This window comes from Notothenia coriiceps, unplaced genomic scaffold, assembly GCF_000735185.1.
Source record: "Notothenia coriiceps isolate Sejong01 unplaced genomic scaffold, NC01 NC01_scaffold00007390, whole genome shotgun sequence".
In the NCBI taxonomy this organism is placed as follows: Eukaryota; Metazoa; Chordata; class Actinopteri; order Perciformes; family Nototheniidae; genus Notothenia; species Notothenia coriiceps.
Genome location: NW_011340091.1, coordinates 1 through 16,694, shown reverse-complemented (window position 1 = coordinate 16,694; position 16,694 = coordinate 1). Strand labels below are relative to the sequence as shown.

At 41.5% G+C, this 16,694-nt stretch overlaps 2 protein-coding genes across 2 annotated transcripts in view; one reads left to right on the top strand and one right to left on the bottom strand.

Moving 5' to 3' along the window:
* The window catches only part of ruvbl1 (RuvB-like AAA ATPase 1), a 7,003-nt gene extending 1,292 nt beyond the window's left edge, over positions 1-5,711 (bottom strand). Inside the window, exons 1-10 of the mRNA XM_010769510.1 lie at positions 5,389-5,711; positions 4,739-4,825; positions 4,252-4,384; positions 3,086-3,237; positions 2,692-2,781; positions 1,469-1,618; positions 1,294-1,357; positions 991-1,189; positions 774-876; positions 371-462 (exon numbers count right to left, since the gene is read on the bottom strand). Of these exons, the coding sequence (XP_010767812.1) occupies positions 371-462; positions 774-876; positions 991-1,189; positions 1,294-1,357; positions 1,469-1,618; positions 2,692-2,781; positions 3,086-3,237; positions 4,252-4,384; positions 4,739-4,825; positions 5,389-5,529 (1,211 nt within the window). The 5' untranslated portion in view covers positions 5,530-5,711. The remainder of the gene's footprint in view (positions 1-370; positions 463-773; positions 877-990; positions 1,190-1,293; positions 1,358-1,468; positions 1,619-2,691; positions 2,782-3,085; positions 3,238-4,251; positions 4,385-4,738; positions 4,826-5,388) is intronic.
* A 106-nt stretch (positions 5,712-5,817) lies between these two features.
* On the top strand, positions 5,818-14,205 carry eefsec (eukaryotic elongation factor, selenocysteine-tRNA-specific). Its single transcript, XM_010769508.1, has 6 exons — positions 5,818-6,607; positions 8,493-8,700; positions 8,957-9,053; positions 9,467-9,631; positions 11,446-12,090; positions 13,580-14,205. The coding sequence occupies exons 1-6, from the start codon at positions 6,304-6,306 to the stop codon at positions 13,802-13,804; spliced, it is 1,644 nt and encodes a 547-aa protein (XP_010767810.1). The 5' UTR covers positions 5,818-6,303; the 3' UTR covers positions 13,805-14,205.
* The last annotated feature ends 2,489 nt before the right edge of the window (positions 14,206-16,694 follow it).

Sequence of the window (16,694 nt, the reverse complement as noted above, 5' to 3'; positions counted from 1 at the left end):
GGCCCCGCCTTACATTTTCCGCCACAGATTTTGGAAATTGGGTCGTGCGCAAAGCATTGTGGGGATTTTAAGACCGCGGAGTCTACTCATGTGCAGCCTCGATATTTCTCCAAACGGAGTACGCCGGGCTCGGTAGATTTCCAAGTATGCTGGACATTGGAACAGTACTTCGGCGGCACTCGATGACGTAGTATGCTTGAAATAGTGGCTCTGGAGCAGCNTGTGTGCCTTGGCAGTCTCAGCCAAGTATGCTGGACATTGGAACAGTACTTCGGCGGCACTCGATGACGTAGTATGCTTGAAATAGTGGCTCTGGAGCAGCTTTACTCACGATTGAGAAACACCCACACTCTGCAAAGTTCAGTCTTACCTGAGGGTGGTCTTGGTGCCGATCTCTGCCAGGTGTGTAAGTGCTTCCTCACTAATGGTGATCCCCTCAGTCTGAGAACGGATCTTGATGATCTACAAACCACAACATCATTAGTGACACCCTAAGAAATGTCAGAAGGCACCAAAAAAACTGTGATTTAGGGACAAAAAATGTTGTTAGAAGTTCCCGGACATGCAAGTGATTGCCGGCCACTTCTCTTTGGAACAGCAATATTATGTTTTTATTAATAATCAGGTCTTTCAATTTAAAAACTGTCACTTTATGTATTAATTACTATTCCCAATATTTTATAAATGCCCCTATTGTTAGGGCAAAAGTTTCTACCCAAATGTTTCCTGAATGTTCTACACTGAACTGGAGGTACTTAGATGTCAAGACTCACCTGCTTCATCTCCTGTGATGTGTACAACATTGTGCGGATTATCATGACTCTGTCTAGCAAGTCAAGAGGAATCCCGTGTGGAGAGCAGATGTCCTCTGTTCCCCTGTTGAGAAACAAATCACTTTGAATACTACACATTTTACATCAAAAAATATCATATCTGGTGTGTTTTAAAAATGTTTTTTTCTTTCCACCTAAAACGCTTTAGACCTCCTACCTAATTAAACAGTTTCCTCTGTTGGAGGCAAACACAACGATAGGGGCGATGGTGCTCTCCAGCGCTCTGTGGAGGTATGTGAAGCATTCGATGTCCAGCATGTGCACCTCGTCCACAAACAGAACACCAGGAACCAGCTCAGCTACGCCCTGGTCGATGTAGCGGTTCACCACCTTGTTGATCTCATTACGAAGCTTGTCTATAACCAGAAGAGAAAACGGTAATGAATCAAACACAAGTCAACTAGTCGTTAATCCAGCTGGGGGTGTAGACTAGACTGTGACGCGTTCAGGTTTCCTTTACCTGTGATTTCTGTCTTTTTTGGCTTCATCAGCTGTCCCATCATGGAGAGAATGTCCTGGCCTCCCTGAAATGCAACAGTACTTATTTGTAAACATGTAGGGAATAGCTGTAAACTGGTACTATTTTGTTAATGTAAGCAGCTACAGTAAATGACAAGGCTTTTGCAGTAACATACCTGGGGTCTGGCATTTGCAATATCAAGGTCATGCAGTGTGACGTCTTGGACTATCTCCTTCTTTTTGTGGACATCACCTTTAGGCAGCGGCACATACTCCTCTGCCTCCAGGTCGAACTCTGTAGCAAAGGTGTCACAACGACCTTGTCTCTGTAAAGACACAGTATAACAATATGTATTAATACAATTCATTTACATTTGACCCACAGGGAGTAATGGCCGCATTGCTCTGGACAGTGAAAGAAGAGATGGAGCCAGAGCAGGTGTATGATTGAACCCAGTGCCAGGAGCAGCTGAGGGATCAAAGGGCTTCAGAGGGCACGTCATGATACAGCTTTCAACAGTAACAAATGTGTTGTCCAGCCCTCCTGACTTGCGCCCCTAGCCCACCTGCACCGACTAAAGGAGCCGTCATTGTGGCCTGTCAAAGAAGCATTGAGGGAGATGGAGAGATAGAGGGAGCATGAAGAGCTGCAGGAATGAGAAAGGCTTGATTCAGAGTACAGGAGAAATGCAGCAGGGCTGAAAGAGATGAAAGGACACCACCGTGAAGGACTGAAGAAGACAGGCAGGATGACAGAATACACTGAAATTTGAATTGATCAAATATCAGGGTATATGCAGGAATCCTGAAGTCAAATGTAATACCTTTGAAGACCTTTTTTAAGAGCCTTTCAATACATTTTAAGACCTCATCGCTCGGTTACAATTGCGGACACACTTGTACCTCACATGTTAATATATACAGTATTGATTGTCGCTTCCTCCTTATCCAACCATTTGGACGCAGACTTTGCTTTCCCAATAAACGATTTGGTTTTAACACGGCATAAACGGGACCTTCGCGCGGCTATCAAGAAGTGAGCGTGGTGCGATGTACCCTGTTCCGATGACGGTCAAATCCAACGGATGCCCTGAATAACTACACAGTCACACTACACACGCTACGCAATGATGTACATTCAGCACACTGTAGAATACAACCTCTTTGGACAATTTATATGAAAATGTAATACCTTGGAAAATGCCGTTTAATACTTTTCAATAGCCTTAATTTTCGCTAAATTGATTTATCAACTTTTAATACTTTTTAAGACCCCTGCGTCTTAATGTTGCATTTGTGACTTATCACTAAATTAAAGCATTGTATTTACATCTCTTTCTACTTTTATAAAATGTGTGACAGTAGGGAGGGATGAACACATGAAAGACATGACAAATACCTTGACAGCTCCACTGTTTGCTTCAATGTAGATGACATCTCCCTGTTCCACTCGCTCTTTCTGAAGACTCTCATAAATACTAGGGTCGAGCTAAGGAAACAAGACAAAACATTTTCATGTAAGAAACAGCTCCTTAACAACTGGTCAGTGTTGGGGACAAAAATGGTTTAAGAATACTATATACCACTGGAGGAAGAGAGAGTAAAATCAAACACAATCGGCTTGCAAGATGAATGTTATTGCTGATAAACAACTTAAACACATGTGCAAAGTACCTTAAAAAATGACAACATCCATACATGTATTTACTTTGACTAGGTGTACAAGTGCACCATCTCTTGTGTGCTTTAGATGCAGTAAATAGAAAAAGGAAATATTACAGCTCCAGTCTGACCTTGAGCTGCTTCGTGCCTTTGCCCGTCTTCAGACCAATGATGACGTGGCTGATGGTTTTCCCGTAGCCGCCCATGGGATTCTCTGTCTCACAGGGGGTCAGCTCTGTCACCTCCCCTTCATACACCTCCTTTGTTTCTTTGATACGCAGTCCTGAATGTGGGCGACATTACAGTCACTCACAGGCGCAGTGCAGAGTGAGAGCTCAATCTGGTCTTTATATTCCTGTGTCAACTAAGCCGCCACTTCCTTCAGTCTACCGAAAAAAGCATTTTATTACAGAGAGGGAGCATGTGTGCGTGTGCCACTAATATGTATGGGCATCATCTTGTGTAATGTGATCCGAGTCTTGTTGCTCTTTCATGCAGACCGGCACGGAGTATGAGCAGGACACAGGTGGCTGATCTGCTGTGGGGAGGGTCACACAGCAAAGAGTAAGGCGAGGAGTGTCCGCTCTTATCAGCAGAGTGATGACAACTTCAAAATGAAACCCCCCACCCCCCTCTGTATCCTGTTCTAGGGGAGGAGCAAAAGGTGCTGATGACCACCTCTCCCTCTACCTAAGCTCCATTTCCTACCCTGCGACAGGTAACATCAGCAGTCAGACAAACCCTGTCCCTTTATCCAGCCTTCCTTCCTTCTCAACAACATTCTCATACACCCGGTCAAGTTCGCCTTTCAGCTGATGAGAACGGTGTGTGTTAGGAGGACACCATGCTCTCTCTGCCCAATGACTCTTCCCTGAAAGAATAAGTTAAACATACTGGATAAGGTTGTTTGACACCAAGAGAGGAAGAGTGAATTGAAAATAAATCTTGGTTAATCCGAGTGTAATCTAGTCATACTCTGTACGAAGTGGAGAGGTCAGGATAATCCATGGACCCTGCTGTGGTTTTAAATTAGACCTTTTTCGGCTAAGAGAAAGTCTGGTGATAAGATGACACCTTTTTATTATCTGCATTTTCCTTCATTTAAACATTTGCTTTAAGATGGCACTATTATGGCTTTTGATAAAATCTTTGCACATATTTAAAATGGCCTTTGTGTTCAATGACACTTTTGATAGGCCCTGACAGATCAGGGTCTACCAAAACCTCAGTTCCAGTGACTGATTTGGGGGATATAAGTGATGACCAAGGAGCCAGTTCTTATTTCAGTGACACTCACCAATAGCTCTCCTGAAATTCTCCATCAATACTTCTGTTTTTTTTATCTCTGTCGAGTAGACTTCACTGCCAACCATGGGACAGAAAGGCACCTTGTTTCCCAACTCCTGTGCCATAGCCAACGCGAGGGCAGTCTGGAGGATCAAATAAAATAAAAAGAGTCAGCATCTGCAGCAACAAGAGGCAACATTAAACTAAGCAATACTGCTCTATTGCATCCCACAGGTCACAAGACTGTTAAACACCTGAACTTTTTGAAAGAACATCCATCTGTTTGCAACTCATATATATCAATATTCCAATTACTGTATATAGAGTATAGACTATTCTGCACTTTCTATTATATTTTATTTTATCTGTTTATTGTGTTTCACTGTTGGAGGAGCCTGTGACCTAAGATTTCAATTGTCATAACTACACTGTAGCTATGCACAGATGACAACAAAAGCCTTGAAACTATTGCCATTGAAGGAACACTACACACTTACCTTTCCTGTACCAGGTGGCCCTGCCAGTAACACTGCCCTTCCAGACATCTTCTTTGAACGGATCAGATCGACAATGATTCCACAAGCCTGGAGAGTGGAAACAATTAAACATAATGAATATAGACATCCAATGGAAAACAGGAATTTAATGTAATACAAGTAGCTGGTTGTGGGATACCCAGTCTGAGTCAAGTTACAATTGAATTCAAAGCCGATAGCTTTTAGATACTATACTCAAATGTCTGCTTTGTCCCCAAAGTAAAATAAACCCATGGCCAATCTATCCATCTGTGATACTATATTTTAGACAGCATTGCATCCCTAAGAAGTCAGGTGTCTCCTTAGACTGGAAATCAGAACATCAAGATGACTAGATTTATATATCTGTTGACAAATTGTGAATATGCTCTTTATAGAAATAGAATATGTACTTATATAAAATATGAATGTGATTTATATTTAAGGTGCTTTCCCTTTAGCTCACCTCTGACCTTAGTGTGAAACAGCGACACCACAGTGCTAACTGAACTAGCTTGGTGGTGCACCTGCCTGGTATTAGCAAAATCATTGCTGCAAAATATCTTCAGCTCTTAGTGGCGGTCCACTAACAATACAAGAGTAAAGCGAGTGCAGTGAAACATGAACATTACCTCTCTTGCAGCCTCCTGGCCAACCAGACCACATGCTGACTGTTTAGCATTCCCGGCCTCGTCTAGCCCCAGTCCCTTGACGTGACTGTGAGTGGCGATCCGCTGAGTTTTAGTGGTGCTTTTCACCTCTTCGATCTTCATAGTTACTGTTACTTTACAAATATGAGGAGTAAAAACGGTAAGGCTGGTTCAGGGCGAATCAAATACCCCCCGTGAGTCAGGTAATTCTCACTGCTGCAATCGGCGCCGAAACTCAAAACACAGGGAAATTGGTTTCCATGTGGGTAACTAGGGAAAGTTAGCGGAAGTGATACCCTGAAGTCCCGCCCAACTCCGTCAAGTAAAACTATTGGCTGATGTCGGCTGACGCGACACATTCATTGGCTGTAATCCACGCCAATCATTGTCATCGACATTTTCATTTCCGCTTGTGTTTCACTTGCTTTTGTCGTAGTAGAAACTGCTAGAAACTTGTCAAAGTGTAAATAAGAGTCTCGAATGAATGCAGAACTTATTGATAGAGGGGATTCATCACACCATTGACATTGTACATTGAAGTTTTAATGAAGTGTATTTTATGTCAGGTCAGTTAACCTCTGTTTTATATTTGTTTGCTCCTGAACACAACCGTTCCGCTTTAGCATGTTGTCTCGAGTACGGAGAGCACTGACAACGAGGAAGACGTTTATCTCATGTGTTTTAATGCTAAAGTAACTTTAAAGTCTTTTTTTATAGCTGTAGATGTTTTGTAAGCCACTACTTATTACAAAAGCTTGTTGTTGAAGGTGTTTTATGTGTGTCAACAAATGAAAAGACAGCAAATAACTCAGTTTTACGCTGGAGCTGAGTTCAAGGTCCAGCTCGGAGTAAACAACATTCGCAAGCCGGTTAACATTACATCCAACTGGTGTAGAAATGTCAGAGTCGTCTGACAGTCGGACAAAAACGTTGAATTTCAACGTTGGGGTTCTCGGACATGTCGACAGCGGGAAGACATCGCTCGCCAGGTCGCTGAGCAGCACCGCCTCCACGGCTGCCTTCGACAAGAACCCGCAGTCCCGGGAGAGAGGCATCACGCTTGACCTAGGCTTCTCCTCCTTCACGGTGGAGCTTCCCGATCACCTGCGGGACAGCGAAGGCCAGAAGCAGTATGACAATCTGCAGTTTACCCTGGTGGATTGTCCGGGACACGCCTCTCTTATTCGGACTATCATTGGGGGTGAGCTCTCTGAATTGTCTGCAAGTGTGTTGGTGCTAGATGTCACTCATGTTGTGGGATGTAACTATGTGCAGTCACACAAGAACTGTACAGTACAAATGTATGGTGCTTTACTTGAGCCTTGTATTTCAATGCTACTTTATACTTCTACTTTGTTAGTTCGTTTATAGATTACGATGGTGTTGTACATTCAACTACACTACCTAACATCGTAAACCAGTAGAGTTGAAACAATTGGTCAAATAATCGACTAGCTGTTTGACAGAAAATACTATTTTAATTGTGTTCTACATTGACGACTTTTACTTTGAAGTCTTTAAGTACATTAGTACATTTTTACATACTTCTACTTAAATTATATTTTCAATGCAGGGCTTTTTTACAACAGAGTACACAGTGTGGTATTCAGTTCACTAAAGTCAAACATCTAACTACTTCCATCAAGACTGCTAATGACAGCAAATAAAATAATGGTTAACAAATAGGATAAAGTCACGATATGGTGACCTATACTAGTGGTATATAATACAAGCTGAGGCCACAGCAACCATACCTCACCCTCCACACACAGTTCCACACACTGTATAGTAATTACACCCACATGCAGTCCAACACAACAGCCCTAACACATACATTTTACATTTTGTGAAGGTTATAAAGTTCACCTAAACTGTTTTCGTACTACGCATATAAGTACCAGTGTGTCAATAACAGATCATAGTAGAACATAGTAGAAAATAATACAAATGTCCAATGTCTGTGTTCGTCTAATAAATGCTGCAGTCATGGTGACAGTATCATCCTGCTTACACTACATCCTCCTCACTGTTATCACACACACATGAACCTATCCAGCAGAGGGAGTCTTTTCTCTTCCAGCTTCTGGGTTGATCCTGCCACATTGACCTGGATGTTGGGATTGTTAGAAATAAGGGCTGCTCGATTATGGCGAAAATCATAATCTCGATTATTTGGGTCAATAATTGATTTCACGATTATAAAAAACGATTATCCATTTACTTTGAAAACATCCATTTATTGAAGAAAAAAAATGTGAATAGTATGTTACAAAAATAAATAAATAAAAGTAAATAAATAATCGTTTTATTTTGTTGTTTTCACAATCGTTGCAAGCCAACATCGTAATTGCGATTAAAATATGATTAATTGAGCAGCCCTAACCTACAGTGGGTTCAAGAGCAAATGAATGAGAACGCTAACTCAGAGGGACACTTTCTCTATTACCTGCTTTCTCTATTAGTCCCCAATATGTGTCACATGAATGAATAAGCAGACTTTTTCAAACCTAAAGAGTGTAATATACACAGACTCTGATATAAGTAAAAGTCTTGGTAATAAATCTGACTAAATGCACTTCATAAATACTGCTGTGCAGGGTTACCAACACTCTAAATTAAATCGATGAGACAGTGGGGTGGCACATGCTGTAGATTAGGGAGGAAGGAAAGTGTGGGGATTGGGGTATGCATTAAACTTCCCCTTCTGTCCCAAGTGGGGAGAGCACAGGAAAGAGAGGGAGCCAAATAGAAGGAGAGAAAAGAGGAGAGCACAGGAAAGAGAGTGTGCCAAACTCAGGAAAAGAAAAGAGGGAAAGGAAAGACAACCAAGTGAGCTGCAGCTCTGGTTTCAACCCTCTAGCCTTTTTCATCTCTTTGCTTCAGTGCACCCCTCCCCTAATTTCTCTTCTTGTTCAACTGTTATTTTTAGGTATCTATATCCATTCCTGTTTATATTGCTGTTGTCGGCTTCATAGTCTCTACTCACAGTTCCTACATCTTTTCATAGTTGCTTGAGGCTTTTCTTCCAAGTCAGTTATATCTTACATCCTATAGATTATTGTTTTTTCCTTTTCTGCCTTCTCTAGGTGCCCAAATCATTGACCTGATGATGCTGGTGGTGGATGTGGTGAAAGGCGTGCAGACTCAGACTGCAGAGTGTCTGCTGATAGGAGAGCTGACCTGCCCTCGCATGGTGGTTGTTCTCAACAAGATCGACCTGCTGCCTCCCAACAAAAGACAGAGTGCCATTGAGAAAATGACCAAGAGGCTGCACAAAACTCTGGAGAACACCAGGTCTGCATTAATGCAAGTTTAATAATATGGTGGGGAATTCTGTGGAAGTGTGGGTTATGGCATCCCGCGTACTCCCGGTGGCCAGCAGGACTGAATCTCTGTCAGACTTCCTCACTCATTACACATTCTGTCTCCCTGCCTGCATTCCAGTGTCTGTCTGTACGAGCCACTTGTTTCTTATTCAAAGAAACTTTATCTATTACTTCAACATCAAAGCATGAAATATTTTCAATACAACTGTTTTTCTGTTGGCCAGATTTAAGGAATGTCCAGTGATTGCTGTGGCAGCGAAGCCTGGGGGCCCGGAGGCTCCTGACACAGAGGAGCCACAAGCAGTGCCAGAGTTAATAGAGGTAAAGTCCGGAAACACACTGGTCCCCCTCCATTGTTACTAATTTAGCTCATAAGCACATAAGTTCTCACTTATGCACTTAAGAACAAGTGCTGCGAGTCAGATGTCATTGTCAATTGGTGATAAAATGCTTAAGACAATCCTCAGAGGAAAAAACATAATAGACTATTTGTTCAATCAACAAAGTAAACACTGAAAGTAAAAAATGGCGGTGGTTAAAGGCAAACTGTTAATCACTGTATTTGTTGTTTTATATATCATATAATATATAATATATTCATATTCTCTTTATGAAATGATACTAAAGCACCCAAACTAAAATAAAATGGTGTACCCTTGCAGAATAATGACAGTGGTTATCTTTTGTGTGATCAAATATATTTTTCTTCTTGCCCTCTTGGTGGTCTGTATCAGCTTTTGAAGAAACAGACGTACCTCCCCCAGAGAGACCCCAAAGGTGACCTCCTGATGGCTGTGGACCATTGCTTCTCTATCCGTGGTCAGGGAACAGTCATGACAGGCACCATCCTGCAGGGGTCGCTGGCCATCAATGACACTGTGGAAATCCCAGCACTAAAGGTATGTTTATAAAACTTGGACATTAATTCTGAATCTCTGATATTTACAAGCAGGAAATGTGCTGGAAATTCTTTCGATAAACCACAGAGATTCGGAAGTTGAGGAGTTGAGTGGAAGTGGGTAGACTGAGGGAGGGGTGTCCGAGTGGGTGCAGAGGATGTGTCAGTTTAATGTGAGGAGAGGATGAGGGGACTGGGGGGGGGTTGGCGACCCAGGAGTTTGGTAATTCAGAGCAGATGCACACCATCAGCCAGGCTCAGAAAACTTTGTCTGCAGTTTTCATGTTCACCTCTAGGTGGCAGCAAATGGCTAAACTAGCAGTCATTTGATAGGGAGCCTTAACCTGTGCAGATACCGCTGTGTTGGTCAGTGTTTGATGGACAGCAAAAACAAACAGAAAATGTTTTGGTATGCCAAATACCCAAGTCATAGTTGGAACGATAAACATGTAGCAGGACAGATCACTTTAAATCGTTCATTCGTAACAAGGGATTAGTTTGTGGATGTACAGTAAAAAAAACATCACCATCTTTAATTAAGTTAACAAAACTTGATATAAATATATTTTTAAAGACCAATTTGATCAAAACAATATGTGCATTTATGGGCAATGCAGTATTTTGAAATGTAGCTCTGTAATATCTTAAAGAAAGAAGTAGCTTAACTGCTAGCGGTTCATATTTAATTAGGTGTAAACTTAAGTATGTGCATTTAATTTAAAAAATACCTTTTCCTTTAAATATATTATAAAACATCTCTGTACAGTGGAGATACTTTCATATCACTTTCTATGAAAGTCATTACTCATGGTCTACAAAAAAAAAACTGCTTAAAGTGTCCAATGTTTTGTTTTATAATAATTGCCATCAGTGGAATAAAACTGATAAATTAATAAATATAACATATCTTATAATATTAGTCTATGCAGTATCATTGTATGTGTTAACTACAACAGCATAGTACATATTGATGCATCTCTAATAATGTTTTCTCATCATTTCATTGTATTGTTGGTGGTAAATGGTATACGGTTCTACTTTAGAAATGTATCTTTAAGGTATAAAGAAACAATATGATACATGCAAAGTAAGAAAAGGAACAAATACATATTGTTAAACTTGCTTTTCTATCATGATTGATTATGTCATTTTTATACATTTAAAGGTACAGTTCACAGGATCAACATTTCTTTGTTGATGTGAGTTGCAGGGTTTGAAATACCGGCCGTGCAGGTCTGCTTTCACTTGTTAGAAGTACATTGGTTCAAAGCACCCACAAATACATTAGAGAAGCTTCCCAGAAAAATATGAATATGTCATTTAAGGGTGAGCTGTCCCTTTTTAAGGGTTTTATTGCTAAAGAAGACACACAATAGTCAGTGATGATGCAGCATAAATGCTTTTAAATTATGAAAATACATCGCTCTTTACCCGCCTCTAACAATGAAACATTAGGGTTAAGCATGCATTATTATTGATGCATCAATATATGTATTTATTTTTTGACCGTAGATGCAGTGTATGCAGTGTAGAAAGCATAATAAATGCACGTTAATCCACTCTAAAGAGATGTGGTCTTCATTGAAAGTATAACTGTTATTTAGTTATTTAATCTTATGCGGAATTCCATGATATAGTTTCTACGTTTTCAACTTAAAATATAAAAAATTCAAACCAAAAATAACAGAAAAACTTGCACTTTTAGCAGCTTTAATGTAAAATACTTTAAATCTTTCTCCGAGTTTTGTTGGAAATCTGTGTGTTGATTATGAAAAATATGATTATTTATTATATTTCTATGCTCTCTGACATCAGGTGACCAAGAAGATAAAGTCGGTGCAGATGTTTCGGAGACCGGTGTCGGGGGCCATGCAGGGGGATCGCGTGGGTGTGTGCGTGACACAGTTTGACCCCAAACTGTTAGAGCGGGGTGTGGTGTGCACCCCGGGGTCCCTGCGCACCCTCTATGCAGCTCTCATCTCTGTGAGGAAGATCGGCTACTTCAAGGGCTCTCTATCCACCCGGGCCAAGTTCCACATCACCGTGGGCCATGAGACAGTCATGGCGAGGGTTACCTTCTTTGGCTTGCCACCCCTGGGTGCCTCAGAGCGCCCCTCAGTCACTAACCAACCTCCATCAAAGCCCTGCCCGCTGGATACACCCTTCACCTTCGAGAGGGAGTACTTCCACCAGGATGAATATGTCATCGCTCAGGGAGAGGCGAGTCCAGGGTGTGATCCAGAGCAATGGGCCCTGTTGGAGTTTGAGCGGCCAGTCACATGCCCCTTACTCTGCCTGGTGATTGGCTCAAAGCTGGACACGGACATTCACGCCAATGCATGCCGCTTGGCCTTCCAAGGCCGTCTCCTCCAAGGGTTTGAAGATAAAGGCTATGCCGAGTCTGCCCTGCCTCGTCTGCGCATCTACAAGACCAAACACAAGGAGGGCCAGGTGGAACGGGTGAGTTGAACTCTAAGACGTTTATTTAAATGATTTTTTCCTTACTGTCCTCTCTCCTTACCCCGGAGTGTTGCCCGTGGCCCTCTACCCTTTCTATCACCTTGTAGTGCTCTGGTTCTTCTTTGGATGTTTGTCATTGCTGGTGTCAATGGAGCGTGCCTCTCAGACAGAGCCCCTATTGCACAGTCACAAACAGGCTCACACAAACAACACGCCGCCCTTGTGATCAGTGTTTGAGGCATGAATGTGTATGCATGCCTTAGCATGTGCTGTGACACAGAGGTGTGCGTGGGTGGCAGACTGACGCCACTCGTCCTGTCTAGCGGTTAGACGATGGCACTGTTTGGACACACCTGAGCGGCGGTATCAGGAATACCCACATGCCTGTGTGAGTGAGTGAGACTCAGCGTTTTCTCTCTCTCTTACACACGCCGTTGTCATTTGTTGTTTTTGTTTTACTGCTGTCACGCTCCATCCTCAATCCTGAGCTCCAGTTCATACCGATCCATATCTCATCTAATCTAATGCTGTTGTTTTCTTCTGGAAATCAACATTTACATAGAAGAGTTTTTCAATGTGTTATAACTCTCTAACTCCTCCCAGTTTATGTTTTTGTTATGACTCGTCATACTGCAATGTACAGTTAAAGTTTTCTGTGCGCCCTCGTGCAGGGTCAGACTCAGGTCAGGGGTCAAGTGTGTGAACTAGTTTCCTGCTGTTAGCACCTCAGGCTGTTGACAGCTCCAGTCAGTGACTCAGAAGTCAAACAGCGTGTGAGAAGAGGTCAGTCCTTGGTCATGTAAAGTTACATGTGTACTTCATCTGTCTCTCAGAAAGAGCCAGTTATGTTTCTAGACTTTGAGTAAAAGAACACATTACTGGCATTGTTGAGATATGGCGGGCTCATACAGTCACAAGTCATACGGTCTGTCGGACATGTACAGCAACAGTATTTTTTTTATCAGCGCATCAGTCATGCTTGAGGGACGTCAGGGTCAAATGTTCAAGAATGAATGAGGGTTAGGCAGAAGAGAGAGGAAGAGCCGGCGCGAGGGGGTGTGTCGGAGACAGAGCGGTGCCCTCATGTTATCAGATTAGTAGCGGGTAAGATCGACTTAGTGATGGATGATAAGAAAGAAATAAAAACAAATATAGCATAAAATGTGCAGGGGGGATGAAAGAAAGGATGCCAGACATCCAGGCGGCGAGCTTCGAGGAATGCGGCTTGCGGCGAATGGTGCAGTTGATGAGGACACAGGACTGAAGATCGGCTCTTCTTCCTCTCTCCGCCATGCTGCCACAGTGAAATCATGACAACCCACAAGACCTAGATTAGAGGACGGGAATATGAGATCAAACTAAAGCACATCCTGACATTTTCACAGCTCTGATTAGATCACATTCTTCCACACCATTTAGTGCTTCTAATCACTTTATCTGTCATTAGTCCTGCAGCTCATGGAGCGCTCTTCCTCTCTGTTGTGTTCAGGTGACCGATGATTACACTGTGATTGGCCGCAACCTGTTCAAGAAGGAGACCAACCTCCAGCTCTTCATCGGGTTAAAGGTCACACTGTCAACGGGCGAGACTGGTGTCATCGAGGGTGGGTTTGGACAGAGCGGGAAGTTCAAGATTCGAGTGCAAGGTAAGAACAACCCTCAGGTGAGACTTGACACCACCAATCCCACTACTGTAGCCCCTGCCACTGTTTAATGCAGGCGGAGTCAGGCAAATCCTGTGACTTTGATGATGTTGCAGTCTGTTCATCAAGACTCACACCGAGAGCACTTTCTCTATCTTTCCTTGGACGCTGGGGGCTCTGCGGACAGTTTTTCAGGATGCGGTAAGAGTGGTAGGCCCGACATCCTGAGCCACATTCCCAGAATTCCTCTGGGGATTGCCTTGTGTTCCGGGGGAAGTCTGTTCCGTGTTTATTTTACCTTCTGTTGCTTCGGACCCACTGCTCCGCACCGGGAGGGAAGAGAAAACAAAAACATTTAGAAAGAGAACCTCACCTACATCCTTTTCACTCACATACTCAAAAGTCTTAAACATACTAACACGCATCGTCACACATAAACATGGGGTTGGTCGCTTTGACAAAAACGTGAACATACTTTTTTATGTCAGGTTACAGATGTCACATATCACAATGTAGTAGCCTTATTATTCTGTAAATTAATTTGAGGCTAACAAACATATTTTATTCTTTGTTTTTATGGACGTTCAATATAAAACAAAAAAAAAAACCAGCTTACATAAGACAACACTCAAATATTTTGGGATTTTAGATTTGGGCTTCCTGAAAACAAAGTATCATTTCCTGTGCTACAGAATTTAACGTTAACTACAAATGAATAACAACGTGACGTTACAATCAGCAAGATTTAGAAATCATGCGACAATAGATGCCCCTGTGGAAACTGTGTTGCCTGATCTGGTGGACACATGTATACCCTTTCACAGTACTTACTCTCATATCGCCCAACACTATATAAACATAACACCTCATAGTTTCTCACTTTTGGGGCAAAAATAGGTGAAATGATGGCAATATATCTAATATCCTACAATACCTTTCACCGACATCAATGTCATAATGTCTTAGGTGCAGCTAACCTTTCCTGCTGGCATTTTAACTCTGACGTTTTGCTTTCTGGCAGACAATTTATTTACTTCTCAAATGTATGTACATGTTGCAACTCTGCTTTTCCTTTAAATATATATAAATACATATTTGTTTTTGCATGACTTGTTGCTAATTGTCAGTACCCTTTTCTGTTGACTTCCCGTTGCTCTATCCAATTCTCTTTTTACTTTCAGTCTTTTAATAAGGATGCTTACATAAGGTTGAAGGCTTTCATGCAGACTTACTTGATTTTCTGTCACTCTGCTCATATCTGCATTATTTCTGGTTTTCTCTATTATTCAATTAAAATGGTTTGGTCCACAAATGTTCACCAACATTTCCTTCAGCTTAAGGGGGATACCATTACCATTGTTTGACCCAAAAAATGAAATAAAGAAATCCCCAAAATACGAACAAAATCTGTAAATCTGCACATTAGAGAAGATAGATTTAGATTGTGTTTGGCAATCTTCTGTCTATGGATTTATAGGGACAGTAAGATTATCAGGCTATCCTCTTCTCTGTTTTAAACCTTGTATGATATCGCTCCTCCAAAATAAACCTGCTGCCAACTTGGCCACTTAATTAATCAACGCCATTTTATAACCATAGTTGGCTCGTATATTTTGGACACTGCCTTGGGTGTGCCTCTAATCAAATGCTCAATGCTACAAATGCACTTAACTTGATTATCATGCTTTAGGTAGAGTCCCGTTCCCTTTTTAAATATGAACAGTATTCTTGTTATGTAAGAAAACGGAGACATTTCTTTCTATAAATATTAACAGGGTTCTTACGGTCATTAAAAACCTGGAAAAGTCATGGAAATTCTAAATGCAAATTCCAAATTCCAGGCCCTGGAAAAGTTATGGAAAACAATATTTGTCCCAAAGTTTTGGAAAAGTCATGGAAATGTAACTAAACTTGCATCAAATGTAATTTATATTTTAGCTAATCGCCGAAATAATAATAATATAATGATAATAAATACTGTATCGTATAGTAATGAAACGTAAAATGGCATTTAACTGAATAGGTGTTTTGCTGGTGAGAGATTTTAGTTGCTTTAGCGTGTAGAAGCCAGTAAGCCTATTGGATTTGTTTTTAGAGAGGAACAACATGTTTCATATGCAGACCTTACTTTCCTGTTAAAATAAACCATTTTCAGTGGTACCGCTGAGAAAGAGTAATGTTTTTGGTCATGGAAAATAAGGTAAAGGTCATGGAGAAGTCATTGAAGATTAGGTAAAGGTCCTGGAGAAGTCATTGAAGATTAGGTCAAGGTCATGGAGAAGTCATTGAAGATTAGGTAAAGGTCCTGGAGAAGTCATTGAAGATTAGGTCAAGGTCATGGAGAAGTCATTGAAGATTAGGTCAAGGTCATGGAGAAGTCATTGAAGATTAGGTCAAGGTACTGGAGAAGTCATTGAAGATTAGGTCAAGGTCATGGAGAAGTCATTGAAGATTAGGTAAAGGTCATGGAGAAGTCATGGAAAAATAGGTCAAGGTCCTGGAGAAGTCATTGAAGATTAGGTCAAGGTCATGGAGAAGTCATTGAAGATTAGGTAAAGGTCATCGAGAAGTCATTGAAGATTAGGTCAAGGTCATGGAGAAGTCATGGAAAATTAGGTAAAGGTCATGGAGAAGTCATGGAAAATTAGGTAAAGGTCATGGAGAAGTCATTGAAGATTAGGTCAAGGTCATGGAGAAGTCATTGAAGATTAGGTCAAGGTCGATGGAGAAGTCATTAAAGATTAGGTCAAGGAGAAGTCATGGAAAATTAGGTAAAGGTCATGGAGAAGTCATGGAAAATTAGGTAAAGGTCATGGAGAAGTCATGGAAAATTAGGTAAAGGTCATGGAGAAGTGATTGAAGATTAGGTAAAGGTCCTGGAGAAGTCATTGAAGATTAGGTCAAGGTCATGGAGAAGTCATTGAAGATTAGGTCAAGGTCATGGAGAAGTCATTGAAGATT

Excerpts from the sequence above, each read along its gene's own strand:
- eefsec (XM_010769508.1), top strand. The coding sequence starts at position 6,304 with ATGTCAGAGTCGTCTGACAGTCGGACAAAAACGTTGAATTTCAACGTT. Across the intron at positions 8,701-8,956 it reads AAAACTCTGGAGAACACCAG|ATTTAAGGAATGTCCAGTGA; the intron begins GTCTGCATTAAT and ends TCTGTTGGCCAG. Across the intron at positions 12,091-13,579 it reads AGGAGGGCCAGGTGGAACGG|GTGACCGATGATTACACTGT; the intron begins GTGAGTTGAACT and ends TGTTGTGTTCAG.